Source organism: Seriola lalandi, unplaced genomic scaffold (assembly GCF_002814215.2).
Source record: "Seriola lalandi dorsalis isolate HSWRI2012SDOR001 ecotype SW California unplaced genomic scaffold, Sedor1 jcf7180002054971, whole genome shotgun sequence".
NCBI classification, from domain to species: Eukaryota; Metazoa; Chordata; class Actinopteri; order Carangiformes; family Carangidae; genus Seriola; species Seriola lalandi.
Window position 1 is genome coordinate 931,359 of NW_019525522.1, and position 27,278 is coordinate 958,636.

General features: G+C 42.4%; 1 protein-coding gene across 1 annotated transcript in view; it reads right to left on the reverse strand.

The window, feature by feature from the left end:
- The window catches only part of gpc3 (glypican 3), a 99,385-nt gene that overhangs the window by 66,739 nt on the left and 5,368 nt on the right, over positions 1 to 27,278 (reverse strand). The window contains exon 2 of the mRNA XM_023395912.1: positions 21,929 to 22,090. Within this exon, the coding sequence (XP_023251680.1) occupies positions 21,929 to 22,090 (162 nt within the window). The remainder of the gene's footprint in view (positions 1 to 21,928; positions 22,091 to 27,278) is intronic.

The following is a 27,278-nucleotide window of genomic DNA, read 5'->3' on the forward strand; positions in this document are numbered from 1 at the left end:
CAGTCAGACCCCAGGGAGGAATTGTGGCCCACGGGCAGATCAGGCAGCTGAGCTCGAGCCTCCAGTGATGCCTGATCTCTCCATGACACGGCCCTGCCACTCTGTGAAATCAGAGCTGTGAGGTGAGAGCTGCACTGCTCCACTTTGAGTCGGGACAGAATAAGATGACGTCCTGAGACACAGCACACACTTAAATCCTCTCACATTTTACTGCGTTTCATTTGCATCTAAGAAACACACACACTTTCATTTTTAATAAGTTTATACCCTAAAATAGAAAAGACACATACAAAATAATGTAGTGTTGATTCAAACAACTGAATCAAAGCCTTCACGTTAGATTCCTACGCTCACAACATCAGGCGCCAGCGTATGCTCCAATTTGTTCCAGGTATGTGGAGCACAAAATGTAAAATCTGTCTCTGTCAGGTCACTGTTAACTCAGTGAAGCTAGAACAACAACATCCAGCAGTGCAGTCAATAGGACAATTACAACGTGCACATGAAGACATGCTTTATAGATAAACAGAAACCAATGTCAATCTCTCCTCAACCAGTCTAGTATTATGAAATAGATTTTTTGGCAGAATATGGAGAAAGTTATCCACTGGCTGCATCCTGTAGCCCTGTAAGAGCACTATAGGGTAAGGTACGAGTCCACCTACCGAGTATGTGGGCTCTACAGGAATACAGGGGCTTGACATCGAAACAACATGAAGGCCATGAACTGTGAGTCACAGTAAAAACACAGGCTGCTTTCCAGGACCTCTCTCTGAGCTCAGGATGTGATGGTGAATCCACGCTAATCGAGTTTGATTAACCTTACACGGAGCCAGCAGCAGGCCGACAGCACACCCTCGATATCTGACTGCCTCTGCTATGGGAGAAAGAGTGGAAATAGCGTGCACTAGGCATCCATATTGGTCCCGAAGATGAAGGCACCTCATTGCATAAGCAGGTCCTAACAAACTCTAACTATTCCTTTAATGAAAAAACTGCATTAGCAAACCTGCAAAAGCTGAAAAATCTGAAACAATTTGAAAATAAGTAATTATATTTTTCATATAAAGGCACTGAACATATTTATTCTCGCTCAACTCCAACATCGAAATGAAGAACAAATACTTGCACTGGCATCTACTGTCTATATACAATCAATGTTCAAGAGATTTTCCCTTCTCTCTTTCTCCATGAACCTTTAAAACACCCTTAGGCATCATGTGTACGGATAATGACAACTGTGACATTTGGAAACACAGCTATATCCGTCCTTATTCATGTGTCACTGCACGTTAGGATGGACCATAGCAACAAGCACAGTGGGTTAACCAGGAAATAATTTCTCTCTTTTGTGAATAAACATGAGAACTGTGCCAATCATCTCTGACTGAACTCACTGACTACTGCAGCACCTGTCACAGGTAAGACTCAGGCTTTCACCTTGAGTGTGATCTGGTTCTGCAAAGCAGTGGCTCACTGATCAAGGTCCCATCTACACAATATGGCACAGATACTCCTCATTAATGTGGAGTCAAACACGTTTTTATATTTTATACTTTTTGTGAAACAGAAGCAAATGTAAATTCATCGTCGCAAACCAGGGAAGAGATTTTAGTTTTTGCAAGGACAGCAGTCAAAGTCAGAATTCGCAGTATCATAATGTAAAGTCAGGCATGACTTCATTTACATATTCATCACATTCACTGTGCATCTTGCCAGAGGCCCTGTATCCCTGTGTGTGACTGCAGGGTTTGAACTAATACTGTGGGGTACGCATATGAAATATCACTCCAGCACTATTGTGCCGAGCTGAAACGATAACCCGAAACTGTATTACAACCCAATTTATGAGCTTCTTTTTTTGTATTTCCTGTTCTTGTCAGTGTTGCTTACATATTTAACACGAAGGTAAAACACTGCGGTACATAAAGAGAGGGGCAACTGGCTTTCCTATCTGAGGAAACAGTGGTTTGTTTGGGTGAAACCTAAGATTAAGCTCAGATTTATTCCCTCGCTGTGGTTTTCTGTCACACATAATCTCAAATGGTTACAGGGACATTTGTCTTCAGTACAATGTGGCAGCTTGTGATGTTATTTGAGTTTCATTCGCCTCAGTATTTCAGCCTCAGCTTAAAATAATTTCATATTATACAGCATTGTGGTGTTTTATTCATTGTGTTTTCCAAAATGTTGGCATGCTATTTTCTGGGCACAGCTGGAAATCTTTTAACATGCGTATCTGTCTGACTAAAAATCTAATCAGACTGAGTCAAGGTTGGTCACGTCACGGTGGGGCGAGTCCAGTGGAGCTGAATTGAATCAAAGCAAACTCCTTTTTTTTGATGAGCTGATCAGTTTTATCGTCGTACAGTAGTTTTAGATAAACGCGGGCCGAGTGTAGTTAGTTAAGAGACTTCAAAGAGGTGCTTTGAAATGAGGCCATGAAAATGCCAGAGCACTGGTGGAGCGCGCTTCTGTCCTTTAAAGTCTGCTCTTGGCTTCCTGGCTGTGTGTTAATGATGAACAGATAAAATATTCAACTGAGTGGCATTACTCTGCATCTGTCTGCCTGCGATCACCCCTTGGCGCTCTGTGTACCCAGACATATGTGCACACCGACACACACATGCACAAACACAAGGCGTGAGGGTGTCCGTCCGTCTGTCCGCTCGCCATCATCCCACCGCGGAGCATAAATGTAACTGATTGTACTGCCTCCCCTCTGGGTAGAAGGGCTGGGGATATGTGGTCTGCAGTTTGAGCGTGTCTGAGTGTGAGGCGGCAGGCAGTTAGTCTTATCTAGGAGAGGGGAGAGCTGGGTTGTGTAATTATTTTTCACTGGCTTTGATCCAGAGCACCCTCTTCTAGACACCTACCTACACACCGGGCTGCACAGACCCCCCCCCACACACACACACACACATACATACATACATAAATACATACATGCATTCAAACACTTACTCACATTATCACATGAAACCTTCATCTAAAGGCATTTATTTGATTTCTTATTCATCAGTAATCTAACTTGCTGTGGGTGGCTCAGCGGTGTAACTGCAGAGTCATGCTGGTTAAGGGAGAGTCACAGATGAAGTGACAGCCGTCGTCAGTCAGACTTCAGCTCTGGGTCGTACATTTAATTTCTCTGTGTTCCTCCCTTCAATGTCTCACTGAGAGCCTCAAAGCAGCTGCGTCCCCGCTGTCATTCAAACTGTGCAGACTTTCAAATGTCATTGACAGTCAAAGTTTCTCCTGTCGCGCAAATGACAGCAACAGCTATTGATTGTGCTCTCTTTACAAGGAAGCTTATTTCATTCAAATTTCATTCAATTTGTATGTGTTTTTTTTTTTTTTACTATTTCATGTTGGACAAAAAGACAAAGACCCAAAGGGAAACAGTCAATAGGAGACATTGCTTTAGAGAAGTGAATTCTTTTTTTTTTTAATAATTTAGAGAGAAAGTAATTTTCTGACATGCCTTGTCTTGTCCTTTCATTTCAGTACATTCCCAAGGCTGCCTATTATTTTTCAAAGAACAGTGGAGCTTTCCGCCAGGATGAACCAAAGAAATACAAAGAATAGCCGGTCTGGACCAATATCTACAATCAGCCACACAAAATCCTTGTTTTCAGCGGCCAAGAGCACAGGGCTCTCTGGCTATGAAGATTTTTGTGTGTGTTGAAAATCAACTATGGTTTATTGTCAACTCCAGTGATACATTTGATCGAAATAAATAGCAGCAGAAATGCACAAACACCTCCGTGTGACTTCACACTCTTCTTACCTGCCTGATACTGCATTCATTAAGCATGCACCTTGTTAATTATCTGTTATTTAGTTCTGTTTATGACTCTGCCTGTTCCTGTTAATTTATTTTTCAGCCTAACTGTTAACAGGGTGTTATTGTAAATGAGAACATTTGCTCAGCCAACTTCCCCTTAAAAATAAATAAAGGTGAAATTAATAATAGATAATTGCTACAAAACTTATACCCCAGGCACTACATGGACACAACAACTGTGATGTTGGATAACTGAACAACTGTTCGGCTTCAAGATGATTCAACACTGTCTCAAAGATACAGACAAGCACCTTGTTTCATTAGTTAAATGACTGTGGACTGCCCAGGGAAGTTATTAAAAATGACTATTTCTTGGTCTTATTGAATCACTTTGTGGTTCACAAGAAGTCATTTTATCCAACCCAATTTAAATATTCTTTTATTACTGCTGAAAATCCTGCTGGGCAGTCTCGTCCTAGTAGAACTTTTAGAGAACCTTTAGCAAGAAATTAAAAAAACAACTTTAAAACCATATTTTTGCTCCCATAAATGAATCAGTGGGTAGCCATTTATGCACAGAAAGCCGGTCATCACCATAAGCAGCTCCTTGCCAATCAAGACCCTGCAGACTCATAAAGCCAAATACCAATCACGCAAACGTAAGTTTTCTCTGGTTTCTTGCCGGGAGCAGGTGGTGGTGATTGTTGCTTTGCAAGAGCTTTGGCCTTCGTTGCATTTACAAGACGAAAAGCTAGCTCGTCTGGGCCAGCAGGTTAGCATGCTGATGTCAGTATATGAAAAGACGTGATAGAGACAAGAGTTAAAATTGGCGTTGCTGTCCACCGCTGGAGACAGCTGTTGGTGAGTAAAGGAATGAAGTTTGATGCTGAACTCACAACAATTCTTCTCAACTGGTGAGTAAACAGCTGTTTATTCTAACACCGGCCATGTAGCAATAATAAAACTTACAATTAGCTCCTTTAAGTCACTTGGGAATTTTAATTTCTGTCTTAAAGGGGCAGCAAAACAATCTAAAAAATCTGACATATTATCATTTTGTAAAATTGTTATAATGAACCTTTTCACTGAGAGTTGCCTATAAACACATCCAGCAGACATGTAGCAACATTAGCACTGTTTGGTGTCTTGTGTCTGGCCACCTGCCCAGTCCAATATTCACTACTGTTGAGATCATCTCCATTCAAAAACTACCTCAGAAATATAAAGGTTTTATTTGCTACATGTTCCACTATAGTTACTAGCTAATAACTTACTAGTTAGCGTTGTCTAACTTTTGGTGCTAGTTGGCACCGTGAGCTTTCCCTTACTGCTGCTGCTTGAAGCAAAGTTGAGGGTGGAAGGAAGAGAATATTTTGTGGCCGGAAAGATAAAAAGAGCCGTGTAGCTGAGGGAAACTGCAGAGTTAGATGGTAACTCTCTGTGAGTTGCTCACACAAGCGATACCTTTCACATTACACCTAATCATTTGATCCATTGTTAATATAAAACATTGATTAGTGCAGCTTCAAAGTTCAGAAAATATATGCTCTTTATCTCCCCTATTTGCTTTGTTTTCCTCTCTGCAGCTGCTACCAGTCATTATCTCACACAAGCACTCCTCTAATTTTTACCCTCTTAACCTCATGAGGGCATCTGCATCTGTGTTGTAAGGAGATCCAGTCGCTGCCGCACCCCTGGGTCTTGTCCACAGTTTGCTCTGAAATGTCGTGGTTAAACTCAACACCTCTCCAGGGGTTTTATCAGGGTCTGTACAGTTCCGTGTGTGTGTGTGTGTGTGTGTGTCATCTTTACAAACTGCTCTCAAAAGAACTCTCTGCTCTTCTAAAAATGAATGCTGCCATTTTGTCATTAGAGCAAGGTCACTTGTTCTACCTTTTACCCTGCACAAACACAGCATCTAACCCTTTAATGAAATTTTGTCTCTTGTGTAAAAGCACACCTTGCATGAAGATGATTTAGTCATGTTCAATGTGGTCAGGGTTAAAAAGAAAAAAAGAAGACTTTTACAAATCAAAAAGGAAGAAAGGAAGGACAGAGCAAAGGAAAGGACCATTCAAAACACCAAATCAAAAGACTACACTCATCAGAAAAATGAACCATCCTGCCTTTACTAATTACTTACCACAATGGACAATGACACAAGCATATACAGAAATTACAATGTCCTTCATATCACTTCAATGCTCAGATTCACTGTGCTGCCCCTGAAACATTTTAAAAGTCCACTTTCTCTTTAACTTCCATTTTGTTTTGTCCCTCTTAAATGTTGTCTTTATAGAATTAATGTTCAAACTTAACCTACAACATTATAAACCAACTTTTCACATAGGATAATGTGTCCATAGGTGGATGAGGAGAAGAAAAAAGGTAGAGAAACATCTGACAACTGGTTCATAACCTACAGTATCTGCACACACACAGACACGTGACCAGCCTCTAAACCTTCCCTGGTGCATTTGATTGTGCAGTTTTGCTCAACAAATAAGCCCACTTAGAGAAAACACAGGCTGGCATCAAACCAAAACACAACATAAGAGCTAACAGCGTGGTATAAGGTGTGCAAATTAAGCTGCACAAGACAAAGCTCAACATGAGAGGAAATCTGCACCGGCTGAGGGAAACTGAAATGCCGTTCTTTCACTTAATGGGGTGTTTCACACACGCACACGCACGCACACACGCACACACACGCACACACACACACACACACACACACACACACACACACACACACACACAAACAGGCCTTACCTCTCAGCTTGAAGTGGACTCCACCATTAAGATTAGGCGATAGATTCGCGCGTATCAAGCCTGCTTCTGATTTCGAGAATGCCGAAATGAAGCAGGGTTCAAAGCAGGACAGGAGAAGACTCTACGTTATAATGGGAACGAGAGCTTCCTGCTAACACCTGTGACAAATCCTGCTCAACTGAGGGGAACAGAAAGCCTCCGGATAGTAGTAAAGCACAGAGGAAGAATAACAAAAAAGGGAGACAGAGACAAAAAAGAACGTTTGACCTTAAAGTATAAAGAGGCCATTTTAAATCCCGTCTTTTTCTGTTCTGTTTACTGTGTCTCTGTTTCGGAGCTGAAGCCTCCTGGATGTCAGAATTTTGCTTAAAAGAGTTGTTCGACATTTTGGGAAATACCACTCTAACATTTATAAACAAAATTTGTAGCTTAATACAAAGCTTAATAGCAACCGCTTAGCTTAACTTAGCTCACAGACTGGAAATGGGGAAACAGCTAGCCTGGCCAAGCATAAAAAGAAGGGGAAGAAAGGACGTACCTAACCATAAAACCCATACTAAAAGAGTTGGTTTCAATATCATTTGTTAATTGGTGTGCTTTTTGATACCTTTACTTGATTTTGTTAGCCATGGACAGAGTGAGGCTAGCCATTTTTCTGTTTCTAGTCTTTAAGGTAAGCTAATATGGGCTGCTGTCTGCTGGTTGTACAGACACAAAAGTGGTATTCATCTTCCAGTTTAATTCTTGGCAAGGAAGCAAATACGCACATTTCCTAAAATGTCAATCTGTTCCTTTGAATAGTGTGAACCGTGTCATATCATATCTGCAGAAACAAGGCAGAAAGAAATTAAGTGAATCGCTCTTAGTTATTAAAGCTGCATGAACTCCTGAACTCTGTCTGACTTCAGAGCAGGCGAATGAGGCTGGGAGTGGCACGGCCTGCATGGGTGACTGCTTGTCATCAACATCATGGAGTGTTGGAAGAGGTCATAGGAGCCATTAATCCACTTGGACCTGCTCTGAGGTGACAAACAACCAGCGCCGTGACGGGTCGGCGAGATCTTGACTGAGCAGATCACAGGCACAGATATGTTTACAAATTCAAAAGCAGACGGAAAAACAACGAAATCATTCACTGAGTAAACGTGTGCACTTAGCTCGTACAACTCGGCTGCACAAATGAAAAATAATGAGAGTCACTACAGAGGTTGACAGGTAGGAAGCAGCACGATGGGATTGTGATGGATGAGGGGGGAGATGGAGCTTGGGGAAAAGAGACAGGTAGCAGTACAGCACCCATGAGAGGCACGGGGGGGAAGGTGGGTGGAGGACAAGAGGAGTGAGTGACAGGGTGACGCTGTCAGCTCCTCTGCGGCGCGCTCTTCAGGGGAGCCCCGGAGCGTGTTCTGTTAAGTAAACAGCTGCAGCGACGAGAGCTCCTCAAATATTAATGGGGAGCGATCCCCTCCACTCGTCTTGTTCACCCTGACATTCCCTGAAGTGGACCGCAGCGCTGCAGTTAGGAGCAGACATCCCAGCCTCTTGTAACGCAGCGGGGGCCACCAGGGTCGCCCATAGCACCCATCAAACCTGGCCTGGGTCACAGGCCGCAGAGAGGCCCTCCCTATATACAACTCCCATGCGGCTCATTTTTATCAGTGCCATCACAAGACAACATCTCAGACTGCTAATGAAAACATACTAAAACAGTTCATCTCCACCCTCTCCTGCCTCCATCTGTGCCCATCAGACGGAGATGAATTATAAATGAAAGGGTGCTCAATCTGAGAGGATCGATACTAACAAGGTCTGAGTTAGCCATGACACAGTTCTTCCCCTCTGTTTTTACTTCACCTCTTCCCGCCACTCCTCTGCCTCTCAGGAGGAGTGAAACGACAAACCAACCTCTTAATGAATACTAAAAAGTCATGCTAACAAGGCAGAATTAACTACTTTTACAGCCATCGTGATGGAGTAACTAAAAAGAGTATATAGCTGGGGGAGCTGGTAAATGAACGGGACTCTACTCATTTCTACCTCCTTTGATCGACCCACCACTCCCCAACACCCACCCATCACCTCACCACTGACAGGCGGACCAGGGGAATTGGCTGAGGAGGAGTAATGGAGCTTGTCGGAGAGCTCCCTGCTTCACACCACTTAGCCTCACGTCCAGCCAGGGTGGTTGGAGATGTAGGGATATAGGGGAGGTTGGAGAGGGGGGCGGGGCAGGGAGAGGTGCTCCACTGATGAGACTCCGCCGGGACTCAGAGCAGACTCCTCACCACCCAAACATTTCTCCTCACATCAGTCACGCCACACAGGCAGAGAAACATGCAGCAGCTCCCTCCACCACCTTTCTTTCTTTCCTTCACTAAGATATTCAGTCCTGACTCACCCTTGAGCTACAGTGCCCTCTTCACACACTCCTGCTGGGCGAACACGGTGTCCTACTTCATCAATAATTCCTAGGGCCAATCGCTTCAATAAGGACGAGTGCATTCTTGGCTGCAGCCTGAGTGGTGACAGTGGTATCATTTAAGAAGAGGTATAATATGAATATGACCATTGCTGCACCGTTCTCAATGTTCAGAAACATTGCTGGGTCAAACCGTGCGATAACAGGCACAGAGCAGTATGACATTAGAAACCTTGAGGACACAGTGAAATAAAAATACATTTCCCAAGTTATAATCTTGTGTCCCAGTGTGAATTGTGCAGTTATGTATTAATATATGTCCAAAAATATGTGCCTTTACATTAAAATGCCTCTCTTTTCTCTTTCTGTAAAAAGTTACGATGTGTTTGCAGACTCATCTAAGTTTCAATGAATTTCTATGAATGAAAACTTTGTGTAGACCTACATTTCTACAGAATGTTATAAGGTTTGATTTATAAAATTCACTTCACTGTGACTTCTGTGAGAGAACGTGCTGAACACTGTAAACCAACCAAGAAGAGGAGGAAAACCTAAATTGAACTGCCTGAAATGTCCAACAAGGCCTTATATTTAAATTTAAAAACTTTTCGGTGTCTTCCAAAATAACTTGATGTCAAACCCAGGCTATTGGCCGTTCGATCAGTCTCTGTAGCCCAACACAATCTCCCCTTGTCGAGCTTTTCTTTCAACAGTCTTCTGAAAAAATGAAGGTTTACGAAACGCTCTAAGATTAACAAGCGTCTACTACAGCACTCAGCAGGACTTCCCTCATGATGTCAACTTAAACCACAGATTGATGCAATTTAAACCACAATGGAAATTATACCGGTAAGAGGCTGAGAACTATTGAATAAACAAATCTAGCTTGTGCCAGTCAGGCAGTCCACCACCTTGGTCCAGAATGAAATGTCTCAACAACTAATAAATGAATTGCCGTGATATTTTGTACAGAATTTCATGTCCCCCTCAGGATGAATTGTTTTGACATTGGTGACCTTTTATTTTTCATTGAGTGCTTCTTCATGTCAAAATGTATTGCTTCCTATACTTTGTGCTCAGTGATAATTCACAGTTGTCATAATGATAAAGATGGTAAATATGGTGATACATCGTCTGGATATCAGCCTATCAGTATTGTCATTGTGAACATGTTAGCCTGCTGGCATTAGCATTTAGCTTGAAGTACCGCTGTGCCCAAGTATAGGCTCACTGAGGCGCTAGCATGGTAGTAGACTTAGTCTTTCAAGAAAATTAGCATTATTGCAAATGTCAATGTGATTTTGAATAAAGTTTTCTTCTGGAACAGAAACTCGGACTTCTAGTTTCACTTCAACTGTCTGTGGTTAAGGTCAGTTCCAGCAACTAAGACCATGAGGTATGAGTTCGGAAAACATGGTCAAAAGAAGCAAGTGTTGACTGTTATAAGGACCACGGCCTCCGATCAGACTGTGATTATATGACAACATCTCAATACTTCCACCTTTAGAGAAGCTGCTTTGAGAAAACTCACGACAGCGAGAGGTCACTTGTAAGGAAAGGGTAAACACAAGTTATTTTAAGGCATTAAAACACATGGTTGACAGAGTTGTTTTTCAGGTGAGGACAGTCTCCCTGTCAGAAGGAGTTAAGTTCGGTTAATTGTTGTTACATATTTATATTGCTCTGAATAAGCCATGAGATCACAAAGATGTAAGATCAGCCCCTCTGCCCTGCTCCACCCTGCCCTGACATGCTTGTTATGTCTGCATGGCTAAGCACATGTTGCGTAAGCGATTCAATATTTCATAGGCAAATGAAAAATGCATCTCTTTGAACTATAAGTGCATGGTTGGAGTAAAGAGGAAGAGGGCAAACTGGTGGGGTCGCAAGGTGAAGGAAGAACTATGAAAATATAGAGGAAGAGCAGAAATAACTGGGTCGCCTCTCAGCGCTGTGACAGTCTTGTAATCTTTCTGTTCAGGGAAACTCGGTGCTGATATTATGAAACTGCAACCTGAATCAGGTTCAAGCAGCTCAGACCTGTGAGTGAACCGAATACAGAGTGTATGTACGTTGCCAAAGCAGAGGAAGCTTTTCATATACAGCGACACCTTGAAAGTTGATTCAGGAGCAGGTGTCCCATGCCACGACCTGCCAGACTTTGTGCACAAAGAGAAAAGATTGACAAGCAAACATGTTCAGGTCTTGCTGAGGTTGCCCCCACAGAGCTGAACTCAAATAACTTCAGATTTAGGGAGCGACAGCAGTAGTATTTAAAAGGTAGTGGAAGGGAGATGGAAGTTTAGCAGCCACAACACATCAGCTGTAAAGAATCATTCAGGCTCCACTCTCATACTGAGTATGCCTACCCTGGAGTGAGGATAAATATAAACAAAATGACATCTAAAAATTGCCTCCATTTGGGTTAATATCAAGACAAATGTGCACTTTCTCAAGCATGTCTCGTTAATAGATGTGGCTGTTCAAATGTGATTTAACATTTGCATTGATTTGCCTGAGAGAACCGCCTTTGATTAAATAGAACTGTGGGCATTTCTGAAAAGCAGATTTGTTATCATCCATTAAGTTGAAAAAAAAAAAAAGTCTCATGATGTATGAAGACGCTGGGTGACTCATTTAAAGGAGCTCATTAGCTCAGTATGAGATGTGTTCGTGTCAATATGCTGCTTTCACTCTTCACCTTCTCCTTTTTTTTCCTTTCTTGGTCCCCTTTCCTTTCCTTTCCTTTCCTCTCCTTTCCTCTCCTTTCCTCTCCTCTCTTTCCTTTCCTTCTTTCCTTCCCTTTCCTTTCCTTCCCTTTCCTCTCCTCTCCTCCGTCCCGGCCGATGCACTAGTCATCAGACCTTGAGAGAAACAAAGGCTCCTTCTCTCAGCTGGAGCTGGGAGGAGCTGTCAGTCCCTTCAGCTCTGTTTGATGATAGCATTTCAAATGACACTTTGATCCTCACTCCACACTGTTTGTTTTTCCTCTGTGATGAAATTCAGCTCGAGAGGCGTGCAACAGGGCACATCATTAAAATGTGGCTCAAACACGGAGAGCCACGCTCGTCCCTAGAAACCACTCATGACAACTTTTGTCATATCGTGAGGAACACGACAGGGTAGGTGGCGTAGGAATTGTAAAATGAACAGAAATCATGTGTTCTCCCTGCAGATATAACTCTGCTGAGGTGACACCAAAGCTGAAACAAAACTCTGGTCTCTGCAAAGACTGAATGGGAATAAATGAATCTAATGAGCCAGATCTGTCAGAGCTAAGTGTTGTCTCTGGTCTGGGAAGAGTAAATCACAGATTCCTGCCTTAAAGCTGAAGACGATAGGAGGGGGTGAATATATTTGGAGATGCAAGTGCCAGTAAAAACTTCATTTCAAATTCATGAAAGGTTTCTTTATCAAATAAGACATTGGTATTCACAAGAAAACATTCAAGGACACAAGATAGAACAAGCATGGCGGGGAAAAAAACCCATTCACAACTTTTTTAGTCAGTTTGCTTTTTTTATCTTTTTTTCCCCTTCGTTTCTAAAACAAGCTCAAAAGCAAAGCTAACCAATCCTCCTCTCCACAGGTCTTCCTAGAATGAATATGAACACAATACGCTGACTCTTAATCTCAGTGGCGAAATCAGCCTTTGTTAAAGTATAATGGTGAAAATGCCGGAGACGAACGGTCCAAAGTGTAAGTCTGAAAGAGTTCGGCTCTTTTCTTTCTGGTGTGATTATTCTGCTATTGAAGATTTCAGGAGCCACAGCTGAAATAATATGCAAATATCCACCCCATAGGGTGCTGACTGGCTGACATATTATCAGCAGAGAGGCAGCCGTCGCTTTTTTGGGTGTGACTGTGGTCAAATCAAAAGACAGAGGTACGATTAAAAAGGTTTACTGTGAAGCACGCGAGACAACAGGAGCACTTTAAACAGGATGCCAGCCCTGTTGGGAGTAGGATGCTGAGGCCTCCCGTGGAGACACGAGTGCCTGGCAACCTACATAAAGCCCGCCATGATAAGACAAACAGTTTGGAAAGCCAAACAATGAAAACTGAAAGCACGTAAAAACTGAAAACAAAGGTTTATCTGAGTGAATAGGAAGTGAAATGATTCCCAGGACGGGGTGATTTCATGTTCAGCCTTTCAACAGCCTTTCCCTGTGGTTTGTGAGGCTGTGGGGACAACCACAGAGATCCCTCCCCCACTTCACTACGGTTTAAACCCAGGCAAGTTAACCTTTGGATGAGGACAAAAATGAAGGTCCCTACAGTGCTAATGTTGCTAGCAGGACATGGCCATGTTTCCGAGACTCAAACTGTGTCGCTGAATCCGCATGCTGATTTTTTGCCAAGCTAATGTCTTTTTTGGTTTGTAACTACCTTGTTATTGAACAGTTCCGGAAAGTCACACAAACAATTAGCTTTTCAACTACCTTTCATTTAAGCTCTGGTGAACAACATTTGGCTGCACCCTGAAAGGCCAGCACAGCTTGGGTCAAACATGAGCCCACCTTGAGATAGTTACCATTTTGGCTGTGACCTTTATATCATGAGTGAAATAAGCAGTCAATGCCAACTACAGTCTCATAAAAATGGAGTCAGACAGCCAGGGATTCACACATCATATAACCTATGGGACCCATCCTGTAAACTTGCGGGGATGGGGTCGTTCGGCAAAATAACCCCAAACCTTGTCAGTACAGAGAGCGAGAGTTTGCATTAGCACGACCGCTAACACTGAGTCAGGCAATGCCAATTGCAAGCTAAGAAACAACAAAAACAAATAAAAGATACTAGCTGCGCTAACCATTCTGTCTGCTAGTCACCAATTTTGGTCTCAACAGACTCCTCCAATGTCCTCACTCCTCAACAAACACCTGAGTCTGTGGCTGAGTCTCTCCAGTGTTTCCTCCGCTAACCATCTTCATATGCACTACTCTTTCACCTGTCAACCTAGCACAAGCAGCAGTGGTGGGTGGGGCACAAGGCCTGATCCAAAATTTCCTTTTTATATTTTTTACACTGAAAATGTTAAACTTCCCACTACAATAATGACTCATCTGTCAAAATCATTGCAATATGATGTGTTACAGTAATGTTGACTTGTCAGTGGCAGAGGAGGCACAGAAACTGAACAGAACAACAGCATTTCTACAACAGTCTATATCAGTTGTGTTCAGTTTTATTTGAATAAATTATATGTTGTTTCGAATTTGCTGGAACTTGACAAATGACAAACAGCTCCCATGTCCATGGAAGCATCAGAGGAAATGACCCTGAAAGCCCACTCAGCTGAAGTCACCTCTGAGTTGTTTTGAGTCGTGTTTGCTTTTTATCATTTTGTGCAAGATTTCTTCAAAAGCTAAGAGATTTTGATTCTGATCGAAATCGCTGCTTGAATAGCACTTCAAGGGAAAACGAATAATGGGTGAAAATACTGAACTGTCATCTGAGAATTGTGACATCAATTCAGATAACTGCTGACATAAATACATCTTTTTTTGGGGGGGGGCTTTTTATGCCTTTATGATAGCACAGTAGAGAGAGACAGGAAACGGGGAGGCAGAGAGAGGGGGAATGACATGCAGTAAAGGGCCGTCCGATGCGGGACTCAAACCGGGGCCGACTGCAGCGAGGACTGTAGCCTCTACATATGGGGCACCTGCTCAACCCACTGCGCCACTCGACGCCCCGACATAAATACATCTTAGAAACACTGAATTTATTGGCAGTTTTTATTTTCTTGCACAGCACCAGCTTCTATGAGGCTACAAACATATGTTTTTCCATACATATATAGCGATGTACACATTTTTTGTATATGTTTCACAATAAAACCCTTTTTTTAAACACATACACACTATCTGCTCCCACTTTCTATAGTTCAGTCCATAAAAATAAAAAGTCAAGCGGCAGGATTCATCATTCAGCAGGACTCAAGTTTCTGCCTGAAACTACACAGAGGCTCCTGTCTGACATACGTGGGGGGAAATGTGACACACTCAGGGAAAAGACACATTAGATTCACGTGCAAACCATATTATCTTACCTCAGCGGCAAACTGCTTTGTATTTACCTCTGGTGGGTGACTGTTTTTTATTAGACTGTCTCCACAAACAACTGACTGGATAATGAGAGAAAATAATAAAAAGGGCGGCACCACTGGTGCACTTGCTGTACCTGGATGTTTTGTGCTTGTGTGTCTGTAGCTGCAGCTGATGTTTCCTCCTCAGGCTCACAAACAGGAAAATGTTCTCTCGGGCTGCTCACAGCAAAGAAACATTCCTTCCTTTGTGCAGCAAGAGACACCACAGAAGCCAAACAGGCAGTGCTCCTCAGAATTACACTGCTTTATTAAGTATCAATCTATACAACAGTTTGCCAGCCAAGCAGAGTTCTCAGAAAGTCCTGAAAATCTCATTACTTGCAAACTAATAAGTGACGCATAATGATAAAACACAGCAATTAAGTTAAAACCAAATTATGAGTTGATAGAAGATGTGGTAATGGCTGCTGTACCCCATCACGTCTGGTAAACGATGCTCGAAGGAGCCCATTGGATGTAACAAAACTACCTCTCCCCATCATTAAGTTATTAAATTAGCCCAGGGCAGCAAGTAAACAACTTCAGACATCTCACAGCAGGCATACATCCCACCAGTCCTCTTATTGGATTACCCAGGGAAACTTCTCCAGAAGACAAAATGACTCCATTGAGAGAGAAAGGCAGGGGATGATTATTGGAAAGCAGATGATGGGAAGAACAGAGGAGAGGCCTGCTCAGGCCAGACGCCTGGAGCACTTAGGATCGAGCGGACGGCTAACGAGCAGGAGACAGGGAATGGATGCAGAGGGCAGCGAGGTCTGATTTTGATTATTGGCTGCTGGATGGAAGGCAACTCTGGCCTGCCAGATTCTGCATCATCCACCTCCTGCCACATCTCGTTTGGGTTACTGCCACAGCAAATGTCCATTCAGCACTATTGGAGACAAATGAGGGCAAACGCCTCTCAAGGTCAACAACACCTCCACCAGGGCCACAGGGGGTCTGCCATTCTAATTCCTTATACACTTAGAGTAATTAAAACCCATCCAGAATAAGTGGGGGAAGTCGATTGAATTTTTTAAGACTGCTAATGAGATGCTAATTTGTTGGCCCGCTAGGAATGAGGTATGAGGAACTCAAGGACACAAAAGAAGATTTATTCACACTTCTGTTGAGTGAACTTTTAAAATTATGGCACGTGTGTGTGTGTGTGTGTGTGTGTGTGTGTGTGTGTGTGTGTGTGTGTGTGTGTGTGTGTGTGTGTGTCCTCACAGATATTCGGCAAGTTTGTTGAGCAGTACAACCGCAGGTTGCCCAGTGTCTTTATGTTTGATAAAAAGATATGAGCATCCTTTCAAGCTGCTTCCAAACTCCCGATCATTTGCAGAGCGTCGCCCCTGTGAGCTCAGAGTAAAGTGGAGAAAGCTCCCCTGCCTCGCAGCACCGAGTGAAGCCACATACAGTTCGCCCTCATGCTGCCTGAAAGTAGTCCAAGTCAGACCTGTTTTTGAACACCCCACTGTGCCAGACTTCTATGGACTCATTGAGTCATTCCAGGAGCACCAGGCTGGCTGCCCCACTTTTTTCAGCAGATATCACACAGACTCTCTGATATCTGCACACACACTCACGCCCAAACGTTCCTCCCCACATATTTGACTTTATAAGCAATCGGGCCAATCCCGTCCTCCCATGTTTATTAATTGGGTTTGCTCTTTGGACTTGAGTGTGCCTCCCCTCTGGGTGAAGTGTGTTCCTCAGGCTGCAGAGGAGTTGTGATGAAACCGAGCGGGCAGCAGTGTGGTCTTGTTCTCTCCACCAGCACTGCAGTCAAGAGAGCTCATTTTCTGATGTGTCATTTTACACAAGCGCTGCACAACAAAAAGTACCCAGATCCCGCCTGCACTGCCTCTCAGCCACAGTGGCTTTCAGCTCTAACACAATAATAGCCCCAACAAATCATTTTCAAAAAGTTAAATAAAAGCTTGTCTCATTAACAAAGGAGGATAATCTAATTTCTAATCTGCCGGCTCAGGCTGAGCATCACAACAGCAGCAGCACAGCTCTGAAGGACACATCGCTGGGGAAATAACAACAATTAGAGCTGCCAATCACCCAAAACGCCAGAAGATGGTTTTGGATAAGTTTCTGCTTCGCCAGGCAGTAATACAGGGATACAGTCAGAGGAGATAGGTGAGAGAGAGGGGATGACATGAGATGTGAAGAATAATCACATCACAGACATACATCTGTGCCTCAGTCAGCTGAGTCACAGTGTTAGGACAGTGTTTTGGAATCAGAAAAGTGTTACAGCCCTAAAGTAGTGCTGAGCAACTTTAGCAGAGACGTTCACACATACAGTACAAACAGTGATTTCCCAACTGTCTCTGTGGCCTTTTTGTAATTAGTGTACTAGATGGAAACTTACTGAAAACAGTCTGTTACTCCGGTGCTTTCCATGGCTGATTTAATCATTTATGAAGCAAAAATGCTCAATCTCTTTCTGTTTCACATCGGTGTAAAATGTATACCTTCGTTGGACAAAATAAATGACATAAAAGGCAATTTGCAACCTCTTTTCCTATATATTACACTTACTAATAATTTGCAACAATGTTTCGAAAGATTAGATAAAATATTAAGGTCTTAACATAATCAGGGAATATTTGTAATGAATGTATCAACTAAGCTGCAAGGTGCTGATACTGATTGTATTTGGTTCACTGACAATGCATTTCAATATCTGATCTTGCAATACAATATACATAGCAATTACAGCATGTTTTAACTCTTCTATGGTAATGTTTAGGCACTCGCAGCACTTGGTTGAGGTTTAGGAAAGATAGCGATCTGGGTCATATCACGGATGTGAACCCCGATCTCTGGTGCCAAGTCCTGTGCTTTGTATACCCACCATCCACCTCAACCACCTCCCTATCACTTGCAGGTGGTAGTAAATCTAGCACTACCTTCTCTGGAAAAAAATGCGGATCGTGAGAATAAGACAGGCAGCATTTGTTTCCTTCAGTTTACCACTAGGTCGAAACCTAGTATATGCACAGGCAAAAAAAAAACGAGTTAATAGTATATAAACTTAAATCGTAGGAGACAGGCAGGCAATTTGAGACCGCAAACGTTTGATGGCCATTTTTCAGTAGTTTTCACAATTGTCTAGATTAGATGATGAATTGACCAACTTAAACAATAATGGTCTGATTATTCAATACTGGCAATAATTGATAATTTCACTCAAAGGGATACTACAGCAATTTAGAAATGCTTTTCCATATAGTTGGTGGACAGATTGAAAAACAAATGGTCAAAATCAAAGAACAGAAGCTGAGATATCCTGATTTTAGTCTCTAGTTTGGGTCAAGCTCCAAAAATGTTGTTTAACAATAAAATGTAATAATGTAATAAGCTGCACAAAGGACCTGTGGGGTTGTTTGTTCATGGAAGGACTGTCTCAAAGTGCAGGCGTGGAGGACATCTTTGATGAAGTAATGTAATGAGTAATGCAATTACTTTTGCTGATATGCAATTACTGAAGTAATATAATCATTTGTTCAATATGTAATAAATAATAAATAATTGTCAAGTAATTCGCCCAACACTGGAAGAACCTTGCAATAAAACTAATGCATCAGATTATGTGACGTGCAGCATCACATACTAATTCACACTTTATAAATATTGGACTCTGTAATGTATTTACTAAATTAAACTCTAAGCATGCACAAGATCATCTTCTCATTTAAAAAAAAATAGATTTAAAGATGAGCATCTTCCACAGGTTTACAGATTCTCATTTTAAACTAAATTGGCAACATCAGGCCATTGAGCGCGAGGCAATCACAGCACACGGGGGAAGATGGTGTTATCAGCTCACTAATGTGAATCAAAATGAAATCCAAGAGTCTGTCACACATCAGAGTGGATGCTGCAGTTTATCCATTACGTTGTGTTTCCCTGGTATACTATAAAGAGATCAGCTAAGGCTCATTAGATTGTCAAATGGCATATGAGACTTTCTGCACAAGAGCCACGCATCATTAGAAATTCCTAATGCCTTACCTATTTCCTGGTATTGATCTTGAAGAAGCCTAATGTTAAGGCTGCCTGTCATCTTACTGCTTAAAAGACAAAGATAGACAGAGCGATTACTTTTTCTATTGTTTGGAGAAGCTGACTTCAAAAAGGTGAAAACCTCTGGTGTAGTCTGAGGCTTTGGAAAGCAGAGCAGGGCAGGTGGAGCTGGAAGGAGAGGGGATGCAAGGATAGAGGGAGCACTCAGAGATGGGAGATAGAGGAGTGGAAAGGGGAGGCCCTTTGATCTCTGGCAGTAGTGAGCGCTGAAGAAAAGAGACAGAGAGCAGCAAAGAAGATTGCAAACAAGGCATGCACTCAATTCCCAATAGTAGCATGAACACGAGAGGAAGAGACAGACAGAGAGAAAGATAGAAGGAGAAAGAAAAGTCGAGTAGATTGAGCGAGACAGAGATGGAGAGAGAGGATGACAGGGTCAGAGAGAGAGAGAGATAGAGAGGAACAGCAGAGAAGAGAGAGAGAGAGGATGAAAATGAAGTAGAGGGAAACAGATAAGACCAGGATGTTAAAAGGATTTGAGTCCGGGGGCTGTTTGGGGAGTTCTCCCAAGTCCTATGCTAAAGCAATTAGTACTGAACCCTTCTAGGAAAGTGCGGCCAAACCACAGCAGCAGTCTCTAACATAGTTAGCGTGTAACAAGCAAGTCAAACCCCATGGTCCCCATTAAACCTCAAGTTTTAATTAGCATGTCAGGATGGTGCTGCGTTTCACAACCCGTGAGTGTGCGTTCTCAAAAAAGTTGTCCCAGTGAGTCCACACATCCCACTTCAAGTGGAAACCCCGAGACAGTAAACAGAGCCACTGCGCTGCATTGAAAAGGCCTGTGTATGGTGATAACAAAAACCCAACATTCAATGTGAAAGGGATATTTCACAGCTGTTGCTAATATGGCTCCATTGTGGAAAAGAGTTGTGTTCCCCTTTGTTGTCAGGGAGTTTGAAACCAGCCCCTAAAGTTCACAAATAAGTAAAGAGTAAGAAACTAAGCAACTTTTGCTGCACAGTAAACAAATAAACTTCAAATACTAACACAAGGAAAGAAGAGTAAAAAATCTTAACTGACGCACGCACACAACACAACAGCAACACCTAGCAAAGGTTCGCTAACATTAGCCACCAATAGCTACTTGTCATATAGGACCATGTTAGGCCTGTGGCGGAAAATCACAGAGTGAATTGAACGAATGTGTGTTTTGTTGTATAAGAATTTAACTTTTTATTTGCAAGAAGACGGCATTATTTCCTCTCTTAAAAGTTACACAATTTCAGCAGCCCACAAGGAAGAGAACTAATTCCCCCAAAATTCAAAGCGCACTAGCTTCATCAAAGTAAATGTTTGAAAGTCCGCTGGAAAGAAAGAATGCTTTTAATCATAGTCATGATGACACTTTTTTTTTTTTTTGCGTGGGGGGTGAAGGGGTGTGCAGTCGTCTACCGGTGCACAGATCCAAGTAGCTCTGTCATTGATTGTCATTATCTCACTTAGACTTTTTATCATTCAGTCCACTGATTTATTTTACTTTTTGTGTTGTTTCTTTTTTAAACAGGGACACTGCACCTTAATTAGCAGTACTGTTTTGTTTCATTTGTGTGTCTATATTGTGAGTTAGCCAAAAGCTATTTTTTGCCATACTCCTTGTTACTTTGTCACTTTAATTGGATAGAGACAGGGAGAGAGTGACAGGAAAGTAGGGGGGAGAGAGAGAGGATGATGTGCAGCCCGGGCTGGATTGGGACCCAGGCCCCTGCAGTAACAACTGAGCCTCGGTGGTAGACGTTCTGTCAGGTGAGGGCACCCCACATTTCAGTATAATCTAATATTACAATAATAATACACTTTCTATCAGAGAGTTAGATGAGAAGCAACCACTATTATGTATGTATGGTAAGCTAGTTAGCTTAGCTAAACTAAGCTAACGAAAAGGAAAAAGGGACTGTTTTTAAAAACTTTTTGGTGGCAACCAGCAAAGAGTACATCAAAAGAAATTCTGTACAACTTTGTACCGGTTGTGATTTAATTTTGCCTCCAGAGCGGCCTCAGTTCTTTAAAGCAACAATGCAACCAGGAATTGTTGAGTTGATAGTGTCATATAGTTCTTGCTGACTTATCTGCTTTCACCACCACTAGCCCAGGTGTCACTTCACTGTTCAGTCAATCATTTTTAGCAATCACCTGCCTCCGGTACCTTCATGTTCTTGTTCTCAGCTGACAGGAGTCGAACCTCAGCGTCTCCAGGTTTGACAGTTTGTGCATTTTCCACATCACTGCTGCACTGAGCTGTTATTTTAAATATACGTCAGTTAGCCTGAATCAGTCCTACCAGTGAGTCTCCTCTGACCTCTTTACCTCTCTCTCATCTTCCAGGACCACTACTGACTGGCGGCGTGTTTCACTCTGTGAATAACAGTTATCACTGGCTGCAGTGCGCCAAAAATCTCAGGAGGCTGTCACTTTCTGGAGCAACATGTCTGGCACCAACAACCACACTACATCTAAAGTCACTTAAGCCACACGTCTCTGCCAGTGTAACATTTAGTAGAACAGCAGCTGAACGTCTCATCCCTGTCTGCGTGCATTATGTTTCTGCTTTCTTTACATGTGACTCACTGCCTGGAGGAGTGAGTGGCTGACATGAACAGGGATGTGTAGCCAAGAAAGTGGATACTGACTGTGTTGATTTGAGGGCGTCAATTATCAGTTTAAAATTGTGAATTACAATGTTGTTTCTTCTCTGTGCTAGTTAAAATAGTCTTTTTGAGACAGGATTGGACAAACTGTACTCACTGCTTACCTTGGAATATGGCAGCGTTCTGGATGATGAGGCGTTTGAGTTGAGCACTAACAACCTGCAGACCAGACTCCATGTTGCTGCGCGCGGCTACCTGATACCGTTCCTCCATCTTCTTGGAACAGCAGGTCGGGCCTTTGGTTTGGCAAACCTGCAGATCTGAACCTGGCAGGAAATCAGCAGAGACAGGAAAGGAGTCTGGATGAGCAGAGGGAAGGAGCTGGAAAAAGCTACTCTTGTTTAATTTTCAAAAACAGAAACTCCTCTTCCTTCTCACACTCACACACACACACGCAGAAGGATTCAGCTGCATCCCCTGCATGCTAAACACAGGAAACCCATCTCCAGCAGATTTTGCTGCCTTAATGAGCATATGATTATTATGTAGAGGCTGTGTTATTTAGCAGGGTTGTTTAGCAAGTAAAAAATAAATTACTTCCTAAAAAATGTGTCATTTTGATGCACATTCAAGCAATACACCAAGGCTGTGTTCTCCTCAGAGATCAGTTTGGTCAACAGAAACTTTCCCACCACTCCAGGCTACACTTTTCACACCCAGGATCAAAAAAAAAAAGCATTTTTTACGCACAAATGTGAGAGCTGGGAGCACTGCAGCGTGCAGACAAACAAACCCAGGTTTCAGCATGCTTTTCACAAATGCATGACATAAAAAACAGCCACCAGTAAGATTGAAGGTGATGAAACAACATCTCCGCACCTGGCCACACACACTAAAGGTGAGAAATAATTGGATTCTCAGAACTCTTTTGAAAGGTGCAGATGTAAGCCAGTGTAAAAAATAAAAAAAACTAAGGTGACAAGGACGTTTCATTGGGGCGATGTAGCCTATGTAGCCGTACACAACCAGATCAAAGAACAAACACCCTGAAGAAATTCATTTAATTTGAAAAAAATCCCAGTGAGGAGGGAGATAAAGACGATGCGGTTACAATTTAGTCTGATCAAGGATAGCGACAGAGACTCAGCTGCTGCAGCAGTGACGGTGAGTGAACTGCAATTTTGTGTGATGGTGGACTGAAGGACGTCTTTTAAAAGAGCTATTCTTTCTTGTTTTAATATGTCAATATGCACTACAACAATGTCACGGTAAAACTGTAAGATGTGTGCACTCTATTCTTAAAGTTCTGAAAAGGAATTTATACTGTAGTTAATACTAACAGGGTTTTTACTTAATCATGATTTTACAAGACTTACAACATACATTTCTGTGTGAAAATGCCTCTTTAGAGAAAGAAAAGTCCACACACTGAGGCTGAAATTTCAAACCTTACCCCTCAATCACCCCTCTAAAATGATGCACACACACAGGGAAAGACATAAATAGGGCACAGACATCTGATGTTTAAATACAAAGAGGAGTTCCTGTGAAAATCCCTCTGCTTGGTGCCCCCCCCCCCTCAGTCTCTCTGTCCCATGTGGCTGTTGAAAGCTTCAGTGGAGGCTGGAGTCGTAACGTGCCGAGCTGTGTAGAGGAGTTTTCTGCAGGATCTGCTGCCTGAGAGGCGTTAGTGACAAGGGCCTGATTGATCGCGTGGTAAACAAATGTCAGGGGAGCCTGCCAGCTTCAGCTGCTCGGGGTGCGGAGGATGAGGAGACGGAAGCTGAGAGTTGGAGAGCTCGGAGCGTGAATGTAAATATATATAGTATACATATACATATTCATACTATATCAGCAAAGTCTTGATAACAAGCATTTCAAAAGACAGAGGAAAGGCTTTAGTCAAGACTGAGGGTTTATCTTAATATGAAAATCTCTGCTGGTTTGAGGCTTTGTCTCTTTGAGATCTTCAAACAATAGATCTTCAGAAACAGAGCTCAGACTACAACAATGACAACAGCAGGCTTAGCGGGAAGTTAAACTAGCAGGAGACGCAACAGAGTGACAGTCCTGATAATTAATAGGTACTGGGGAGTCAAACAGAGAGCAGCTTCAGCTAAGTCCCTGCTCACTCCGGACTCCCATCAGGGTTTAAGGCGCACAGTCTAATGAGTGAAACAGGCAATAAAACTGTCACACAGCACCTTTTGTATGCATACTGACAGGCTTAATATCTTAAATCAATACCGACAAAGGACTCCTGACAGATAAGATCAACTTAATTTCAGACTGCAGGGGCAAAATTATTAAGCTGTCAATAGCACCACAGGTGAGGTGAGCGCGGCCCGGTGAGGGAGAGAGACGGGGATTTAGCAATTATCTCCAGCAAAACAGACAGTTTCATCTGCACTTTTGTCGTTTTGCAGATGATAAATGCGTTTCATTACAGAAGTTCCACAGCGGTGTGGAATAAGTGAGGGATTCGGCAGGGAAACGATTCCCCGCAGAGTTTCACAAATAATAAAATCACACCGTCTAAATAAAGCCTTCTTTCTGACTGACAGATCCCTTGGGAATAAGCTTCCTGCTTCTCCTTTTTGCTTTAGGCTCAGCTCTCTTTCTCCTCCCCCTGCTTTCTTTTCTTTTTTTTTGTATCCCTTGTCATCCTTGCACAGTTTTGTTCTGAGCTCGTTTCACTTCACCTACCTTGAGCTTAATAGAAATTAGGCAGTGAGAGCACCTTTCTATCGGTCTCTTGTTAGTTAATTAGTCGATTTTTGTGTCCTGATGGCCAGTTCCCTCAAACAAAATGAAGAAAGACACAGTGTGAGCGAGGAGCAATTTAGATGTAAATTTCTCCAACATACAATCTCAGTTCAAGGTGACGCCTTTAAATGGTTATGTACTTTCAATCAATAGTCTGAAATGGTGAGACAGACAACTCAACATGCAAAGCAGCTGCCGTTTTCATGAGTGTCAAGGTCTCTGAATGCCTTTTTAAGATCGCACTGATCACAATCCTTGGCTGCTTCTCTCATGATAAGGAAAGGTTTCAGTTGAAAACTCCAGCGAGGGCTAAGACAGTCCATGTGTACACAAAGATGACAAGAGGAGTCCCTCTCCTCACATCTTTAACAAGCTCAGGGACTCCAAGCCAGGGGAACGGGGACAGCCACAAATACAGTACATATCGCTCAAGTTTCCCAGAACCAATTAGAAAGCTATCACTATGCAAGTTTAATGATGAGACCATGGGGGAAAAACAAGTTGTATTAAGATATAGAATATGTTAAAAGCTGTTCATTATGAGCATAAATTATACATCAGCTCCCAGTGTTGAGTGGAAGCATGTGGGAATCCATGGCTTCCTCTCCAGGGCAAAATAAGCCAGTGTCACTTTGTAGAGACAATAAATGAAATGAAGAAAGTGCAATTTACAACCAACCTAAGGAATAATATTATCATTAGCTACTGGGGATTACAATTGTTTTAAGTATTTTCAGTGCTTTGCTCACTGCTCCACTTTAAGTCGTTTGATGAAGCAATAATTTGGGAGCTGGAAGCATGAATGTGAAAGAGTTTTTAAAGTGTACACACAAAACACAAGAGCCCTTCATTAGAGGCGGATTTTTCAAAAGAGAAAAACTGAATAAACAAAACACAAATCAGCATTTAATTAGACAAAAAAAGAGCTGGTGCTACAGGTCAAACTGATCCACCTATTAGTCATGTCCAGTGTCATTTAAACAGTAGGCACGTTTGTTCTTTGTTGTTCATGATAAACAACAAGCCTGGACGACCCGACCCTGCAGCTAATTACTGAGAGGTCCGCATCCCCTGGACCTTTTTTTGTCATCCTGCAAAGAAATATCAAACAACATGAAGCTATAATTGTTTCAGCTCACAGCCAAAAAAAAAAGAAAGAAAGAAAGAAAGAAAGGAAGAGAAACTCTTCTCTTGTAGGAGCACTATGCAAGAGTTTCTGTTGAAATAAGTGGCAGCTGTCACCTCAGCCTCCAGCAAACAAGTATTACTCTTCCATTTAGTGTGAATGTGATGCTCCTCTCATGAATCAGGTCAGCTGCTGCTGTCAGGGATCAACCACATCCCCCACTCGAACCGCCGCTGACACCGATGGAGACGCTTTCACACTCATGTCCTGGGGTAAGTGCTCGGCTCTGCTCCCGCGCCTCCCGCACATACATGACGGCTCGGTGGAGTGACCTGACACCACTGCCTCCATTTCACCTTCAGACACTACAACCACCCACAGCAGCAGCCACAACAAAGATATGACTGGTACTACTCCTACAGCTGTGTGAGAGTTTTTCTTTTGTTTTTTCATATCTGCGCTGTAATGTTGTTTCTTTCCTCTCACTTCTTTTGAATCATGCTGGAGGAGAGAAAAACTTCAGCTTTTGGTTTTTTTTTTGGTGTTTTGCCCCCTGGCACCACATGCAGCATTATTAGAATTCAGCTCTGCCTTCCTGCGGACATCTCCCTGAATCAGCCACCTCCCCCGCACAATACTACATATCAATACAGGCTACTTCACGTCTCTCTATCACACACACAGAGACACACACACACACACACACACACACACACACACACACACACACACACACACACACACACACACACACAGAGACAGAGCAGAGGGAGAGAGAGAGAGAGAGAGAGAGAGAGAGAGAGAGAGACAGAGAGACAGAGAGACAGAGAGAGAGAGAGAGAGAGAGAGAGAGAGAGAGAGAAAGTGATAGTTCCCCAGTCAAATCACAGCTAGCCATCCACTAAATTTAATTTCATCAATCTTTCATTTGCTGTATGCCTCAATGAAGAAACTCATGTTAAATCAGACTGCACGACAAGCCCCTCTGTTCTGCATTTACATGCCAAATTTCTAGCAAGCACAAAGTTCTAAGTAATAACAGAAGATGTAACTGTGACTGAAAACCTTATTCTCTATAGATTAATGACAAGGATATTTTATGAATGAGGCATGACCAAAAAAAAAAGAAACACACAAAAATGAGCTAAATATTAAAGAAGTGAAGGCATATTTCAAGCTTTTGTGAAAAAAAATTAGCTCATTAAAAGAGAAGTGGAAGAACTGTGATTTATGGAAATCCTACCTGCAGCACACGTACTGCAACATAACTCTGGTTCATTAAGGATATCAATTTTGATTTTTTTTACACATTACTGTATAGGAAAGGATCGTGATGGACAAGTCAGTGCCATCCGTGGATATAAAGAAAGGTATGAAATACAGGAAACTGCTGGAAACATTATGATTTTTTTTTTTTTTTAAAAGGAGCAGTGAAAAAATGGAATATCATTTATATAGAAAGAGCATGTGTGACGACCGTCTCATTCCTGTGTGGCTATTAATTGGTTTGTGTGGCTTTTTCTTTGCGGTGTAAGTAGAAGGGGACTTACAGGATAATTTGGAGGACACTATCTGTTTAAATGTCTAAATTTCTGTTATGTTTTTTTTCTCTCTCTTTAATC